Consider the following 17843-nt stretch of genomic DNA (forward strand, 5'->3'; position numbering starts at 1 on the left):
TGATCTCAAGTATAATGATTCACTGAGATGAATGACTTTTATCAATATAACCTACACTACATGAATGGCAGGTACTTACAATTTGGAACTCTCTTCTTCGATCAAAAGCTCTTCGTATACCACTGTCAGACCACAATTTTGCTATAGACGGAGTGTAACTTAGAAAAAGTTTTGCATCTAAATGCAATACTTTGTTGAATAGAAGTAACTCTTTTTCAGCACTAGAGTTCGTAGGGTCACCCCAAGGAATGTCTAATTTAGCCCTGGCATCCACTGAACTTTGCATCCCTCGGACAACATTTTCGTATATGACCTGTTGGAACTCCTTGAGATATTCATGGTCGAACTTCATCCCATGAATAATCCTCATTTGTTTGAGAAATGTGGATTTTCCACTCTCTCCAGCTCCTAGCAAAAAGAGCTTTACCTGTCTCTTAAGTGTTTGCTTGTCTTTTTCCAACATTTTATCTATTTCTTGACTTTCATGCCGCTGTTCAATTTCTTCTGGGCTGAATTTGAAGCGTAAACAGCACGAACACAGTGAAGTGGACATTATCAAAACATACACTAAGGGCCGATGATCAACATCACTAGTCAAAACTTTCAGGGTTGTCTCTGCTTTCAGAACATGCTACAGATTTCGGATTTACTAAGGAAAATAAATTGACGGATTCCTACGTTTGGTAGAGGTGGTAACAGAAGTCATCTGTCAACGATGTTGCCAAATTTTATTTAAATTATACCGTGTATTTTTTGAAGTTATATTTTGTGATAATTCATATTTGAAAGGATCGAACGAAATTTTGAATAAAAAAGAAAATAAAGAATATCTGCTTAGAGCAGCTTCATATCTGTTCTCTCCAAATGCAGCTACTTCACCAGTAGATGCCATTTCAACACCCAACATGAAGTCGGCTCCAGCCAATCTAGAAAATGAAAATTGGGGCACTTTCACCCCTACTTTTCCAACGCCATGCAAGACCTTTGTTTCTTCACAAGGCTCTCCCATAATAACTTTGGTTGCCATAGCGACGAAATCATGATCTACAGTTTTGGACACAAATGGAAAAGATCGAGATACTCTGACGTTACATTCAATGACTTTGAGTTCATCATTCTTAGCAATCAACTGCATATTGAAGGTCCAGTAACATCTAGTTCTACTGCGATTGCTTTTGTTATTGCTTTTATCTTAGACAAAGTTTTAGGGTTAATGTCCTGAGGCGGTGTAACTAAAGTAGCGTCGCCAGAATGAACGCCAGCATTTTCAACATGCTCCGAAAGTGCCATACATAAAATCTCACCATTTCTCGCCACAGCATCTACGTCTAATTCTTTCGCATTCACTTCGAATTTGGAAATAACCACTGGATGTTCTTTGCTGACATCACTTGCCGCTTTCAAATAAGTTTCTAAATCTTTATTTGAATGAGCAACATTCATTGCTGCCCCACTCAAAACATACGATGGACGTACTAGACAAGGATATTTGACTTCGTCACAAAATTCGATTGCTGATTTGAGATTTGTTAGTTCCTTCCATCTTGGTTGTTTGATTCCTATTCTATCCAACGCTCTGGAAAATTTGAACCTATTTTCAGCCTCGTCAATCGATTTTGGAGATGTTCCCAGAATTCTTGCTTGTTGATGATATAAATCCATTGCTATACTATTAGGCAACTGACCACCCATGGATAAAATTATACCAACTGGATTCTCTATATTATAAATGTCCATAACAACCTCATAAGAAATTTCTTCGAAATATATTCTATCAGACATATCGTAGTCGGTACTGACTGTTTCAGGGTTGTAGTTCACCATAATTATTTTTCTATTTAATTTTCGAAGTTCTCGAATACAACCAACAGCGCACCAATCGAATTCTACTGAACTTCCAATCCTATATACACCTGAGCCAAGTACCATCACATGTTCCTCATCAAATGTGATATCATGGGAAATTGCATTGTACGTCAGATATAGGTAGTTTGTTGTTGCTGGCCATTCTGCTGCCACAGTATCTATCCGTTTCACAAATGGTTTGACACTTAATTCCTCTCTCATATTTCGTATAGCTTGTTCTGTACTTTGTACTGCTGCGCCTATTTGTTTATCGCAGAAACCTATTTGCTTAGATTTCAATAATATTTCTCGAGTAACTTCTTCCGGAGTAAGTGATTCCAAATATGTATTCCAATCGATTACATTTTTCTTTTTCTGCAAGAACCACCTGTCGATTTTAGTGAGTTCATAAAGTTTATCCACGGTATATCCACCTTTCAAGGCTGCAGCTATAACAAACATTCGTTTATCAGTAGGTTGCTCCAATTCTTCATCTTCAACTTTTTTTATATATGGATCAAAACCAGATACATTTTCATCGACCATTCGGAGTGCCTTTTGAAACTCTTCTTCAAATTTTCTTCCAATTGCCATTACCTCTCCCACACTCTTCATCGAGCTTCCTATTTTAGTACTGACCCTTTGAAATTTATGTAAATCCCATCTAGGGATTTTGACAACACAATAATCTAAACTAGGTTCGAAGCAAGCAGTTGTATCTCCTGTAACTGAGTTTTTGATGTCAGGAAGTGGAATTCCTTATCCTAATTTAGCTGCTACATAAGCTAATGGATAACCGGTAGCTTTACTGGCCAATGCAGAACTCCTCGATAATCTTGCGTTCACTTCAATTATGTAAAACTCCTCAGAATCAGGGTTCAAAGCATATTGAATATTACATTCTCCAACGATTCCGAAATGTTTAATTACTTTTATGGCTATAGTTCGAAGCATATTGTATTCCCTATCACTTAATGTTTGACTTGGTGCTACAACAATGGATTCTCCTGTATGAATTCCTAAAGGATCGACATTTTCCATGTTACATACTGTTATACAGTTATCATAGGCATCCCTAACAACTTCATACTCGACCTAGAAAAAATAAATAACTCAGTGGTTTTGGTAAGACGGAAAAACCTGATAACTTACCTTTTTCCACCCTTTAAGTGATTTGTCGATAATTAATTGAGCTGAATGTGCCAAACCTTTGATAGCAAGTACTCTTAGTTCCTCCTTGTTATTAGCGAACCCAGAACCTAACCCCCCTAAAGAAAATGCTGCTCTTGTCATTACAGGATAACCTAGTTCTTCTGCTGCCTCCAGAGCTTCATTCACTGAATGAGCTGCTAAACTTGGAGCGACTTTTTCTCCTATCGCGTTAATTTTTTCACTGAAAATTTTTCTATCTTCTGTATCTATAATTGATTGAATAGGGGTTCCTAGTATATTCACATTATATCTTTCAAATACTCCTTTTTTTTCTAATTCAATACCACAATTCAGACCAGTCTGACCACCAAAGGTAAGTAGAGCTCCATCAGGACGTTCAACTTTGATTACTTGTTCCACATACTCTGCAACTAGAGGTAGGAAATATACTTTATCAGCTAGCCCTTTAGAAGTTTGAACTGTAGCTATATTTGGATTGATGAGGACAGTTTGGATATTTTCTTCACGAAGAGCTTTGATTACTTGTGATCCAGAATAATCGAACTCTCCAGCCTGTCCAATAGATAATCCCCCTGATCCGATAATAAGAACTTTTTTTGGCCTCGCAATACTAGAAAGTTCTTTTTTGAATGATAATTTCGATTTGATACTTTCCATAGCAGTCATTTCCTTTTTGCCCTGATTTTTCACCAGATCTAAAAATACATCAAACAGACATTCTAAATCTTCTCGCCCAGCTGTATGCTCTGGATGAAATTGTACACTGAAATATGGAAGCTTGGTATGAACTATTCCCTCATTTGTTTTGTCATCAGCATTTGTAAAGAGTGGTTCTCAGTTCTTGGGCAAGGAGTGAGGATCCACAGCATAACCGTGATTTTGTGAGGTCATATAACATTTTTTCGTATGTTCATGAACACATGGTTGATTGTGTCCGCGATTACCATAACTAAAAAAAAATAATCAGTGGACTGCGTAAGCATAAAAATATTCAAACATACCTCATCTTGAATGTCTTGCATCCTATGGCAGAAGCCAATAGTTGATGTCCTAAGCAAATACCGAAGATCGGTTTCATTTTTGGAGATCTTAGCACTACTTTCATGTTTTCTATTGTGTCTTTACACATAACAGGGTCACCTGGGCCATTGCTCAGAAAGAGACCGTCATACTCATCTACATTTAATTTATGATTCCATGGAACAACATCTACTCTAGCGCCTCTTTTCAAGAGACATCTTATTAGGTTGTACTTCAAGCCGCAATCAACGGCACAAATTCTTGGATATCCATTTTTGTTGTATGTAACTGGTTTCTATAAAATATTGACTGAGTAAAGACTATAATAATGTAGATTCCTAAATTTCAAATCATTTGGATTTACAGTTTAGTTCGCCTATGATGAGAGACTGGTTTTAGAGAACAATTTCTCACATTCAATGTTCGGAAGAGAGTTTGAATATTAGGAATACATTTCATACGAATTCAATCGAACTGTTTTTTTCATAAATAGATCTTTATGCATCGACAGAGTAGATTTGCCCTTAAAATACTCTAAAAACTTAGAGATCAAAATTTGGTTTGTCTTCATTGCTTCAATATGTTCTAATATTTCATTGAGAGTTAAATTGTACTTATATTCGACAAGAGTCAATTAATAAATAAATTGACGAATCAAATGCAGATATTTGCCGAAAATATGGATCATTCAGTTCTACAGTTTCAACTATCTGAAAAAATAGAGGTGAACTTCAAAATTTGAACATACCTAAAATAAACAGCCTTATAATATTGGGACTGTCAGGGCTAGAATGGTTCAACGAAAAATATTACAAAACGTTCCCATTAGAAAATCTATATTGCAGAAGAAATCAGAAGGATTTTCAACTTATCGTCCCCTAACTAACCCTCTTCTAACTAAAAGTTGGATTGATCGCTTCAAAAGAAGATACCATATAATAATAATAATATAATTTCAAGTAGAATGCATGAAGAAGCTGCCAGAGTTTCAAAAATAAGATTGCTCAAATAATTCTTGGCCCGACATTGAAAAAAAAAATATTCTAATGGTGATATTTTCAAAGCTGACGAGACTGGAATTGCTTTGAAAAATATGCCAAATCATACTCTTATGTTTCAAAACGAGAGATGTTATTGAGGTAGGTAAAAGAAATAATGATGGAATTACAGTAGGTATTAAATTCCGCTAACATGTATGACAAGGAAAAAATTATTAATTATCGAAAAATCAAGGACACCTAGATATTTCCTGTTAATTATATTTCAAATAAAAAGTCATGAGTCACATCTGAAACTTTTGATACTAAAATCAGAAAATGGAAACTTGATTTACAAAAAAGAAAACACTTATTCTGCTCATCCACATTTCAAAAATCTATAGAGCATAAGTGCATTAGTGTTTCTGCCTCCAATTACAATCTCAAGTTAAAACCTATGGACCAAGGAATTAGAACATGTTTAAATATCATTTAAAAAAAATACTTCTAGTAGTTTGATATCTCATTTAGACAATGTAGAATATTTTAAATTTTCTCTTCTTGATGCTATACTTGTGTTAAATAGAATGAAGAGAATTCTCAACGGACTCAGCTCAGTTTATTTGATTGGGCAAATAGAAACCACCTATATATTATCACCAAAGAATTGAGGGACTATGACACTCTGGACGAGTCTGGAAATTTGTGAATATCTATCTGACGAAACGAAACATCAAATGAAGATAACGATAAAATATGGCAGTATCCATCTGCATCCCAAATATTTGATGCAATGAAAATTATATCTAACTGAATGGATTTGAAGATGAGACAATAGAAAAATATTATAGTCTTCAATAAAAAATAGAGCGATCATTACTGAATAAAAAATTTTCCTTATTTATATTTTCCTGGGTGAGTGCAAGTGTATTATTTATATTCAGTTGTTATTATATTGTTTACCTTAAACAATGCGTTGAATGTTTATAATCCTACGATGACATATGTTTTATTCACATATATTCTTTCTCCATATTCAGAAAATAGTTATCACAATCTTACTTGTAATAGCAGAGGCTGAGAATAATGAGACTATCTTTGTAATAACCGAATTCTGCCAATGTTTTTTAAATAAACGCTCGTATATAGCGATCAATTCATTTTCCTCATCAATCTCATTATAAGCGAACATTAACATGTAGGTAACATTAGTGAACACTCACAGCCACTGAGACTTCTGCGACTAGGTGTAATATATTTGGATTCTCAAAGGTTGTTAATTCAGTTGTTTCGGGTAGCTCATACACCATTTTTCCTAGACAACTTCCTTTCTCTCTAATTTTTTATCGACTCCTTGTATACCTGGTACATTTTCCTGCACCATCCATTCTGAAAATGTTTGTTGTTTTCTCCAATGACTGGGATAATCACAATATTCACCCACAACCAATGCATATGCCCAGATCTTGGAAGACTCGAAAAAACTGAAATTGAAAATATTACATTTTTATAAAATGAATTAAGCAAAGGTCAGATATAACCAAATATGATGAACAGAATGGGTATTTACCAGGGAATGCCATGCTCATCTTTGAGTTCTTGGTCAGGAACACCATAACTCCCAATAATAGGATAAGTTAAAATTAATATCTGACGATTGTAACTGGGATCTGTTAAGGATACTGAATATCCCACCATTCCAGTTTGAAATACTGAAAAAAAAATGGTTTTTAGAATAATCATCATTCAATAAAATATATGAGGATATTTTGTATGAACTCAATCGAAGTTTACACAAAAAGACAATGCTAATTTAAAGAACAAAGTAAATAAACTGATTCTACATAAAAAATAATTACAGTTTGCTATATAACTTCAGTTGCTTGGTAATCCGAGATACAGTTTTCCTTAAAAATTGACTATTTAATCATTAGTCCCAATTTTTCGAGAGGAAAAAATTGTATGCCATTGAGATGTATTTAAGACTAAAAATTATTTTTTATTTGCTCATTCAATTTATGAATAAAAACTTTTTTTCGTATAGGGCACCAGTTTTATGCAAAAAAATCAAACATCTCAACTTTAATACATTATCAAGAACTATCCATTAATAGATAATCCATTAAAGAAATAAAAATAAGCTTAAGGGACTTTTTTCAATGAAAATGAGTCTACATACCAAAAAAGGCATATGAGAGATTTTTTCTAAATTGAACGAGGAACTCAAAAATGATTTTCATCTTGAAATAAATCACATTTTTCTTTTAAAAATAAATTGGTACGCCACTGAGATATTTCTGGCTGAATGATAAAATTCCCAATTCTATGTCAATAAATGCACAATCACTGTTGGAACTCACCAAATTTTTTTGAATATCTCATCCGCTTTCAGAGCAATAATAATAACCAATATAATGTAATATGTAGTTTGTTTTTAAGAAGAAATCTAACACCCCGTATCTCGGAATATTTGCAAAAAAAATTTTATAGCGAACTGTCATTATGTAGGTTATATTGTGGAAATCAATTTTTTTTCATTTAATTTTTCGTTTCATGTAATGAATTTTCATTAAGTAAGGACCAAATCCATTAAACGCCATATAAAAGATTTAACATACATGACAAAATTAAACAAAAAAGAACTTTTTTAGAAAAGTCCAAGTATATTTGGAGAAAGATTTGCATCGTTTGTTATTCCTCATTCTCAAAAACTATTGATGGTTCTAACATCAAAGAAATTTCATTTTCATTGAGGAGAATTCAAAATTTTTTATTATTAACTGAGGTTGTATTAACACTATTAACAACACTCACAGAATCTTTATAGGCATTTAACGAATGTTTCGATATCGATGCTGTCATCTTCTGGAATTAAAAATAGTTTTTTAATTTTTGTTTTTAAAAATAACACCATCGTTTTCACAACGTGCATCAAACACTTGTTAAGATTTTATTGATTAGAGTGTGGCTACTACAATTTCATATTTTTGTTCAGTTGATAGATCTCGCACTACTTCTCCCCTGACCATTTTTGAGATCACAACTTTTTTAAGGATGAGTATAGCAATATAAAAAGTTCCTCTGATTTACCGTCCTTTTTTACCATATGCAATAATTCAAAATAATTTTTCACGTTCTTGTTTTTAATTTTATAAAAACCGCATTTTCAGCCTTTGACAAGACTTTTTGTATAATATTTTTATTATTCATAAAAAAAATTGTTTGTTCCGGAAATTATATCATGCGTATATAATTATTCTTCAATAAAAATTTATCTGATTTTCTTCCATTCCAAAAAAATTAATATGATGATGAACTCTTTGAAATGAATAATAGTGAAAACCTCATATATAAAAAAAAAGTTTCAGGTGGCCTTGGAATTGAACGCTAGACCAATAAATGAAGATAGGCTAGTTATTTTTCATATTCATTCGTCAAGATCAAGAATTTGCTATTTACTCAATTTAGTCAACAAATTTCGGCAGATAACGCTGAGGTCACACAGATTCTTGTCTCAAAATGATTCTCTTTAATAGCCTAACCGATATGGTATCTATTGAAGATAACATTTTTCAATATTCTTTCAGAAGCAAATTATTTTCCGCTAGTAAGTGTTATCAATGGATGATCTTATTATTGGCTGTAATAACAAGTAACTATTTTTTTTCACAGAAATTCTGGTGGAAAACCCAAAGTTAAAATGTTCGGGGCTTTTACGAGTTTTCACGTTAACTCGAAACAGGAATTTTTCGATCCAAATAGATATAGCTCTGTTGATAAAATAAAATTTTGAACCATGAATAGAAGCCATTAGAATGTATACATATTTCTAGTCAAGCTAAGAGAATTACAGTAGGCCACTGGCGTTATACGAATGAATGTCTATACCAAATTAAATTTTAATTTAAATTTCAATAAAACAATTACTCCTCCGGAGCAAGATTGATTGTTGTACTGCTTCTATTTTGAGAACGCGATCTATATGTTTCAAAGACGAAAAAATAATAGTCAAAATATTCAACAGTGAAAACCATATCGACTTCAAGGGCAATTTACAAAAATCCAGATTGACAAAATGAATAGTTTTTTTTTTATTTTGAGCTCTCGTTTATTCAAACGCCTATTGCGCTCTTCGAGACCTTGAAGACGATCTTCCTGGATATGTTAGTGATTATTTTACATATACAAACTAAATTCCAGCCTAGGTCAGATATGCTTGAATTTCCTGTGTTTCTGATGACGAGATTAACACAAAATTGTTAGTGGATCTGTTGTCACTGAAATATTGGGTATATCTTTCGATATTTTTATCGATTTTTTTTGTGATTCTTATTATGCGATCAACATGATATTTGGCATGAAGCTTGAAACTGTAGTTCTTCTAAATGCGAAACTCAACTACCCCTAAAATTAAAAAAGTTTTTCCCTTAGATAATTATCGCGTGCACTATAGCAAGGGCCAAGGACTTTATCGTTTGAGACCATTCTCGGCTCAATATTCAATACAGATATCTTGAACAAGTTATCTAACGCTCTGCTCAGGGAAAAAGTCTCAAAAACAGATTTATTGATTAGAAAGATGGAAATGATGAAAATCTATTATTTTTGATAATATATTATTGGAGCATTGTCTACAATGAAAACCACAAAACTAGTCATCAAATTAATTCTCACCGCAGACTTAAATACCCCTACTTCATATTTTTGAAAATTTTTCAAATTTCATTAATTGAAATTGTTTTTTCAGAAGTCCATGAAAACATTTGGTGAAATATCAATGAAACAACGGAATAAGTATATTATAGAATTAGTATTATAGATTTCAATATTGTAATTTCAAAATTCGCCGACAACAAATACATGTTATGTACGCATTTGACAACACAGCACACCGGAAAATCTAGTGTTGTGAAGTTAAAGAACCGGTTCCACATATTTTAATTAGTGATAAGAGAAAACGAATTGATTAGGAAACTAATAATAATATCTACTTATAGTCATACCAGGATATTTTGAGAAAAACATTTAAACTATTATATTTCTGAATGGAATAGAAAAAACAATACGAATACAAGTGAACTTACCAACTTCACCATTTTTCGGTATCTTCGCTCCGAACGATTGTCCTTTGATTATTTCTCCATCTTCTAATATTAAAAAGCATGGTGCGGAGTTTTCCATGTTTGTTCTTGTTTACATTATCATCAAACTTAATTTATATCATGATCAAACCTTGATATATTGGTACCATTTTTCGAAATGCGCATGATTGGAGTACTCAAGTGTTCTTTTTCTTCACATGATTGTACTACGATTTTGAGTATCCAGTGGCGGTACCTTCAGGCGGTTCGAAGGATTCCAAGGGTCAGAAGTTTTGCGCGCTCGCTCATAAGTAATATCATAGGTACCTTGAGATATGTTGTATTGAAGCCAGTTTCAAGCAATTTGTACATTTGACTAGACATTGAATAACCCATTCGAAAGATTAATGTAACTAACAATAATTTTAAAACGAGCTTTTCTTCAATTAGTCTCGAATTCATATTTTTAAAGTCAAGTTGTGAATATTTTTGAATTTGGATGCGTTCAATGAGCTGGTCAATCTGTAACATTCGTAATAAGCTCAATAACTCAACAGTCAAAAACAGTGATCAAATTGTATATTTGACAAATTTTGGTGTGGTTTAGAATCAGCCTGTATATACATAATTCGTACCCAGAGTTTTTCAATTCGGTCAATTAAAAAACACTCAGTATGAAACCTGTATAAGGGCTGGCCGAAGACCAGTAATGCAGATTTTGATATTGAGTCCATATCTTACTTCAACCAGATTACCAAAAATTGAAATTAGTCAAATATACAATTTAATCACCGTTTTGAGTACCCCGCCTATGACGAATGTAATCGGTCAGCCTGTGTATAAATTTTTCATACAGAGTATTTTTTTAAATTAAATCAATTGAAATAACACTCGGTATGAAACATGTATATACAGGCTGACCATAAACCAGTAATGCAGATAGTGATAGTGAGTTAATTCCTTACTTTAACCAAATAGCCAAAACTTGATTTTAATGGAATTTATGGAATTAGTAGGTTAATCTACGCATGATTTCAAGACAACAAGTCCGTTTAAATATTAGTTCAATTTTTTATAAAATCTACAGATCTGACGCGTTTGTTTACGGGTTCAAACAATATTTAAATAAAAAAAAATTAACTCACCGACTTCTCCCTCAGAAGCATTTATAGCTCCAAAAGAACTTCCTCTAATAACTTCTCCATCTTCCAATATAATATAGCAAGGTATTGAATCCATTTTAGAAAATTTATTTTCAATTAAAAATATTTACTTAGAATAAAAAAAAAATGTATATTGAAATTTCAAACAAAAGCCTAAAATGAAATTAAAAGATAAGTACTAATGATTCAATGACTGAGCTTGAAACTGCACCCACCTGTGCAAGCTGTGGGTGCAGCTTCAACCTCTGATTTTTAACTGTTACTAGTACTACTGATACAGTGTTGCCGAAAGTATAAACTCAAGATCGGTATAAATGACTGCGCAAAATCGGTGTATTTGGGGAGGAAATCGGTGTAAGGAAGATTTCGCCAAGAATATCAATTCATTAAAATAAAATATAAACAAAAGAACATTTAATTAACTGATAATACATTTTCTTGTAACCAAAAATAACATTAAGTGAAAAAATTAATAAAATACAATATTTTCATTAAAAAATAAAAACATATAAATTTTCCCCACAATTGGGTATTCATGAAATTGTCGACCCATACCAATATGATTTTGATAATATGGTTGTGACACTGTAACGAGAATTGATAGGTTCTATATGAAATAGTCTGATATTTCTGTTTTCTCGGTTGTATCGATTTCACCAAATCTAACGAAGAACAAATAGGATCTATTTCTCTAGTAGATCTGAGTAGACAGTTTCTTAAACTAAAGATATTGTAAGAATCTTCCACTACAAAAGTACAATAAAATTTTGGTACTTACCCAAGCAAGCTGTGATGTTAACTGGTTTTTCTGAACAAAATATGCAACACTGAATGTTGACACTTTCTCCCATCTTTGCAAAAAAGGCTCAAATGTTTAAAACCAATGAAAATAACACGAAAATCTAGACCAATCGCATAAGGACAAATTATTGGAAAAGCCAAAAAATTTTTGCGTTTCCTTTATCCTATATTCCTATCATAAACCCATTGAGTAATTGTATGCAATTACCTGCCGACAAATGTGGTCGGTACCTTCTAGTCTAGTTAATCCTATAGAGTAATAAACATGTATAAGCCGGAAATCCCAAAATTTCGAAAGCGCCCGTGGTCTGTAACTTTCCGGTAATGAAGGCCCATGAATCTTTGAATCTTATCTTTATGTATCTAAACCGAGCAAGATGTGCTCATCTAATCTCTTGCATTTGCCTATGCATCTAATTATAAAGAATATTTAATTTTTCGGTAAAAAATTCAATTTAATAATAATAATAATAATAATAGTTATTTATGTATCAAGGGAGTTATGAGGGTTTTAACCACAGAGGGCAACAGATTTCAATCCCGAGGGACGTAAGTCCCGAGGGATTGTTGCGTTGCCCGAGGTGGTTAAAATCCAATAACTCACAAGATAGATAATTAATTTTATTTCATACTGCATGAAATATAAAAACCAAATTGTTTTGGATTTCAGAACAAAACGAATTATCTTTATCAAGAATTAAGTAGGCATGGTTGCCATGGAAATGTCACTGACAACATTGTAGATATTTGTCATATCGTGTTTCTCATCATATTCAAATTAGTGAAAATGAATGCAAACTCAGAGAGAATTGAGATTTCAAGAGATTTGTTGGAAAAGGCTGAAAAAGCTCGTTCCGTACTACTACCAACAAAGTCGGAACTTAAGTACAAAAAGGAATATGACAAATTTCTTTGCTAGTTTTTTGGAATTGCCGAATCCAGAAACATTCACAGGACATTGTCTGCGAAGGACTTCTGCGACTGCCTTGGTCAATGCAGGAGCAAATATGACAACATTGAAGAGACATGATGGATGGCGAAGTTCAACGGTGGCAGAAGGGTATTTGGCCGACAGCATGGAATTGAAAAACAAAACTGCAAGACTGTTAGTTGGCATGTCAGATGAAAGAAGGGAAACAACTTCATGTTTGAATACAGTCATTAACAGTGACAACCGTTTAATAGAAAATCCTTGCAATTCGGGTAACAACTTTAGTGGTAAATTCGACAAATGTCGGTTTATTTTTGTGAACACTTTAGAGGGAGTTAAAGATCTATAACTGCCCTGTTTAACTCCCAAGGGAGTTATGACAATGTTTATAGTTACGGTAACTAAGCATTTATTCCTTTGTAATGTATCAGTATGAAATAAACTTTATTTTTCTGACCTTAAATCAGTACATAATATCTATGAAATTGAAAAAACGGTATACATTTATCCCCTTTCGGTACATCGGGAGATCAGTTTCCAAATCGGTATAAATACCGATAAATCGGTGTTTTCGGCAACACTGTACTGATAGTTAACCAGTGATGGTACGCCCTTTTAAGAAGGTCCTATTGTGTTCCCTCTTCTTTTTGAACAGCTTAAGGGTGGGAGAACATACCATATGAATCATAGCGTTGCCGTTCGTACGATAATTATCGTTTTGTACGATAATTTGCTGCTCAATACTATGTACGATACCGCATGTACGATAATAGCGTTTTGTACGATAATTTCAGTGTACCTATCATTTGAGCTAAAGTGTCACTCAAAATATAATGAAACTCAGTATGACTAGATTTAGTAGATATCCAATTTTTCAGTAGATTATTGCATTTTCAGGAAGTTTTTAGTAGGAAGAAATCATTTGATAGATTTTAGTAGTTTTAAAAAATCTAACCGAGACGGTTGGGAATGTCTAGACTCAAGAATGTTCCGATGAATCAATTCATTGTTCATTGGGGTTCTACGTTCAACGTGAATCTAGGAGAACGAACCTACTCAAACATAATAGATCATAAAACTTCTTTGGTGCCTGTCAGCTGAAAATAAATACAAAGAATCATGGAATATCCGAACTCCGGAGGGACGAAGGGTCCTCATTAAAAACAGATGGTGTTCAAAATTCAGTTGAAAATATACCAATTACCATTATCTCTCATTTGGTATTCTGTTTAGTGAAAAACAATTGTTGTAACTGGAATTTCATTGAAAAATTTGTGTGGCTGAATATTTCAGATTTGAATATATTCATTTCATATAAGAAAATCGTTTTTTTGATGACATTTATTTTATAGAGAATTTTTACGAAGATATATCTCTGTATTTCCAATCAATTCAATTATTCAGATTCATGTTATTTTATATGTGGTTATGGGAGCAAATGTTCAATTGTTGAAAGCACATTAAAAAGACCATCAAAAATATACTGCCGTTTCAATTGAAAAGGGCGTATGTGCAAAAAAGCACATTTGAGATATTTGTCTTTGAAGACTTTCATTTCATCCACAGATTCAATTGAATTAATATGAAGAAAAAATAAATGATAATGCATGTTAATTAAATTTAATCTGTGAATAGGATAATGCAGGTTGTCTGATCTTGCCTAATAATTGATTAATTATTCATTTACCGTTTTGTTCAAATAAAAAATAAATTACTTATTCGATATATTGCTTGTTTTTTCATCCTTGTCCACAAATTATCATATTTTCTCGCAAAAATTTCCTTTATTTCGAATGTGTACGATAAAAATCAGTGGGATACGATAATATGTACGATAATTTTGAACACGCGGTACGATATTTTCGGCTTGTCGGCCTGGCAACGCTGCATATGATGATGCATTCAGATATTTCTTGAGAATTCATTCGAAAATCGTCAATGGAAACGGATTGTACGCCCGTGACGATTAATAATCCTATAATTAAAACGAACAAACCTGTAAGATGCCCCCCTATAACTATTATACAAAAAATCGAATGCTATAAGCAGTTCCATTCAAAAATTAAATCAGTCATTAAAAACAAATATTCGGTGAAGTATAACACCAATGCAACAATAATACATACAACTGACGTGAACGACTACAAATCGCTTATCAATACCTTGAAGATTGAAGACATTGAATACTTCTCTCACACCGCCAAGGAAGATGCAAAGAAAAAACTGGTTATAAAAGCCGCCCCATTTATGACGGAGTCGATGCTGGCAGAGGAACTATCAAAAGGAGGCAGAATCAAACCCGAAGAAATCAAAGTAAGCAAATTGAGAGGGAAAGGACCAAACCCCCATTCATTTTTAGTATATTACCCCAAAAAAACTAACCCCCAGGATCTGAAGTCAATCCAAGTAATTGATAACGTTCGTGTACAGCGGCAGGACTTCACAAAAAAACAAAGTGTCACGCAGTGTCACCGTTGCCAAAAATTCGTACACGGATCGGCAAATTGTAATATTAAGCCAAGGTGCGTTAAGTGCGGGAAAAACCACCTAACCTCGGAGTGTAGCGCGAAGTTTATTGATCGAGATCAAATTCAGTGTGCGAATTGTAACGGGCCTCATACGGCCAATTACTCTAAATGTCCTGTGCTAATAAGGTATGTGGAATCAATAAAAGCACCGACAAATCAACAACCTTAAAACAAATAAACACACCGTGATTTACTTCAAAAGATTTCCCCAGACTTCCCCCCAAGACTATTATAGAATCAAATTCCCTTATTCAAGTGCGGTTACAAATGACCAATTTCCGACGACAAAAACAATCACTAAAACAGACAACCTAGACGACTTCCAAACTCTTCTGAATGAATTAAACGAACTAAATTCTATCTGTAATTTAACGCAACTCATTTCGTTAGTTAGAGAGCTGAAAATTAAACTTAAAAATTGCACATCCCCTATGGATAAGGTGGCAATAATTCTAAATTTATCAGAAAAATATGGCTTTCAAAGCCTTATTCAAAGATATTAATCTTATATCATGGAATGCCAACGGTATTACTAATAAAGTTAATGAACTGGAAGCCCTAACTAACGAAATTAAGGTCGAAATAATTTGCATACAAGAATCCAAATTGAATAAACGTAAACCTCCTAAAATCCGAAACTTTTACTATATCAATAAACCGAAAAATATCGGTGGAGGCCTCATTATTTACTACAAGAAACATTTGAAACCTATTGAAATACAAACTCATACTGTGAATTCCGAGTCCCAAGCAATTAAGATAAACGATTGTAAATTTCTATAACGGTCACCAAACTCCATTAGACACTGACGAACTAGACTACCTGATAAACCTTGACGAAATTGTAAATTTCTATAACGGTCACCAAACTCCATTAGACACTGACGAACTAGACTACCTGATGAACCTTGACGAAAGGGTAATAATAGCCGGTGACTACAACTGTCGAAATAGTTCCTGGAATTGTACTACTTCCAACACCAACGGCAATCTTCTGAAAAGATACTTGGATAGTACAAATTACATCTTAAATTTTCCAAGAAATTCATATACGTATTATCCTACAAATAACAATACACCGTCAACAATAGACCTAATGACAACCAAAAACATAACAATAATCCAATCCTTCACAATTCAAGAATTAGACTCTGATCACTTTCCCGTATTAACGACCATACCCAAATCTAACTCTTCTTCTCTACCAAAACCTAAAGCTACATACTATACAGACTGGAAGAAATTCAAAGAACTAATTAATCAAAACGTAAAAATGAATAACAACCTCCACACAACGGACGACATCGACAATTGCATTAGGCAACTAACCAAAATCATCAAACAATGTTTACACCATTCCACGATTACAACTAACACGCAGAAATACCACTATTTAAAGATTCCACCTCACGTTCAAGATCTAATTAAAATTAAAAATAAATTACGCAAAAGACTCCAGCGAAATCATAGTATGAGCTTGTTTCAACAGTATAAGGACTCAGTGAATCTTGTGAGGGCAACGCTAAACTCGCTGAAAACCGAAGAATGGGAAAAATTCACAAAAAATTTAACCAATTCAGATGAAATGTGGAGGATTGCTCGATCGTTGAAAAACAACTCTAATCCCAGTGGAATTTCCACATTGCACGGACCTCATGGTTTGATTTTCGACGAAGAAAGTAAGGCTGAACATCTAGCAGAAAATTATGCAAAAATTCATAATTCAACACGTGGTATGTCCGACCGTCAAACTGAAAGAACAGTTGATGAAAGAGTTCTCTCATTTATTAACTCTAATTTAGACACTCCCCCAGATCATTCAACTTCCCTCAATGAAATAAGACAAATAATTAAGGCATTAAAAAATAAAAAAGCACCCGGAGAAGATAAAATCAGTAATCTAGCTCTGAAACATCTTCCGAGGAAAGCTATAGTACAGCTCAACTATATCTTTAATAGCTGTCTAAAACTATGTTATTTTCCGAACTCCTGGAAAAACGCGATAGTCCTCTCCTTTCCTAAACCTAAAAAGGACCCAAAATTTGCATCCAACTACCGCCCCATAAGCTTATTGCCAACAATGTCAAAAGTTTTTGAAAAAATCATTTTAAATAACATTAAAAACCACGAAAATGATTATAACGAAATAAAAGACGAACAATACGGAGTTAGAACATCCCATAGCACGGTTCTACAACTAGCAACTATCACAGACCTAATAACAAAAAATTTCAATTATAAAAAGATCACTGCTATGCTGAATTTAGACATTGAAAAAGCTTTTGACACTGTGTGGCATAATGGTCTCATTTACAAGCTCCTTA

General features: G+C 33.3%; 1 protein-coding gene and 1 pseudogene across 1 annotated transcript; both read right to left on the minus strand.

Moving 5' to 3' along the window:
• Positions 1–19: 19 nt before the first annotated feature.
• On the minus strand, positions 20–553 carry LOC123685346 (guanine nucleotide-binding protein subunit alpha homolog). The gene has a single exon (XM_045625003.1). It carries the CDS (start codon positions 551–553, stop codon positions 20–22), a length of 534 nt encoding a protein of 177 aa, XP_045480959.1.
• Positions 554–567: 14 nt separating this feature from the next.
• LOC123683897 lies at positions 568–10256 on the minus strand (annotated as a pseudogene).
• Positions 10257–17843: the final 7587 nt, after the last annotated feature.

The sequence above is a fragment of the Harmonia axyridis genome, chromosome 7, assembly GCF_914767665.1.
Source record: "Harmonia axyridis chromosome 7, icHarAxyr1.1, whole genome shotgun sequence".
In the NCBI taxonomy this organism is placed as follows: domain Eukaryota; kingdom Metazoa; phylum Arthropoda; class Insecta; order Coleoptera; family Coccinellidae; genus Harmonia; species Harmonia axyridis.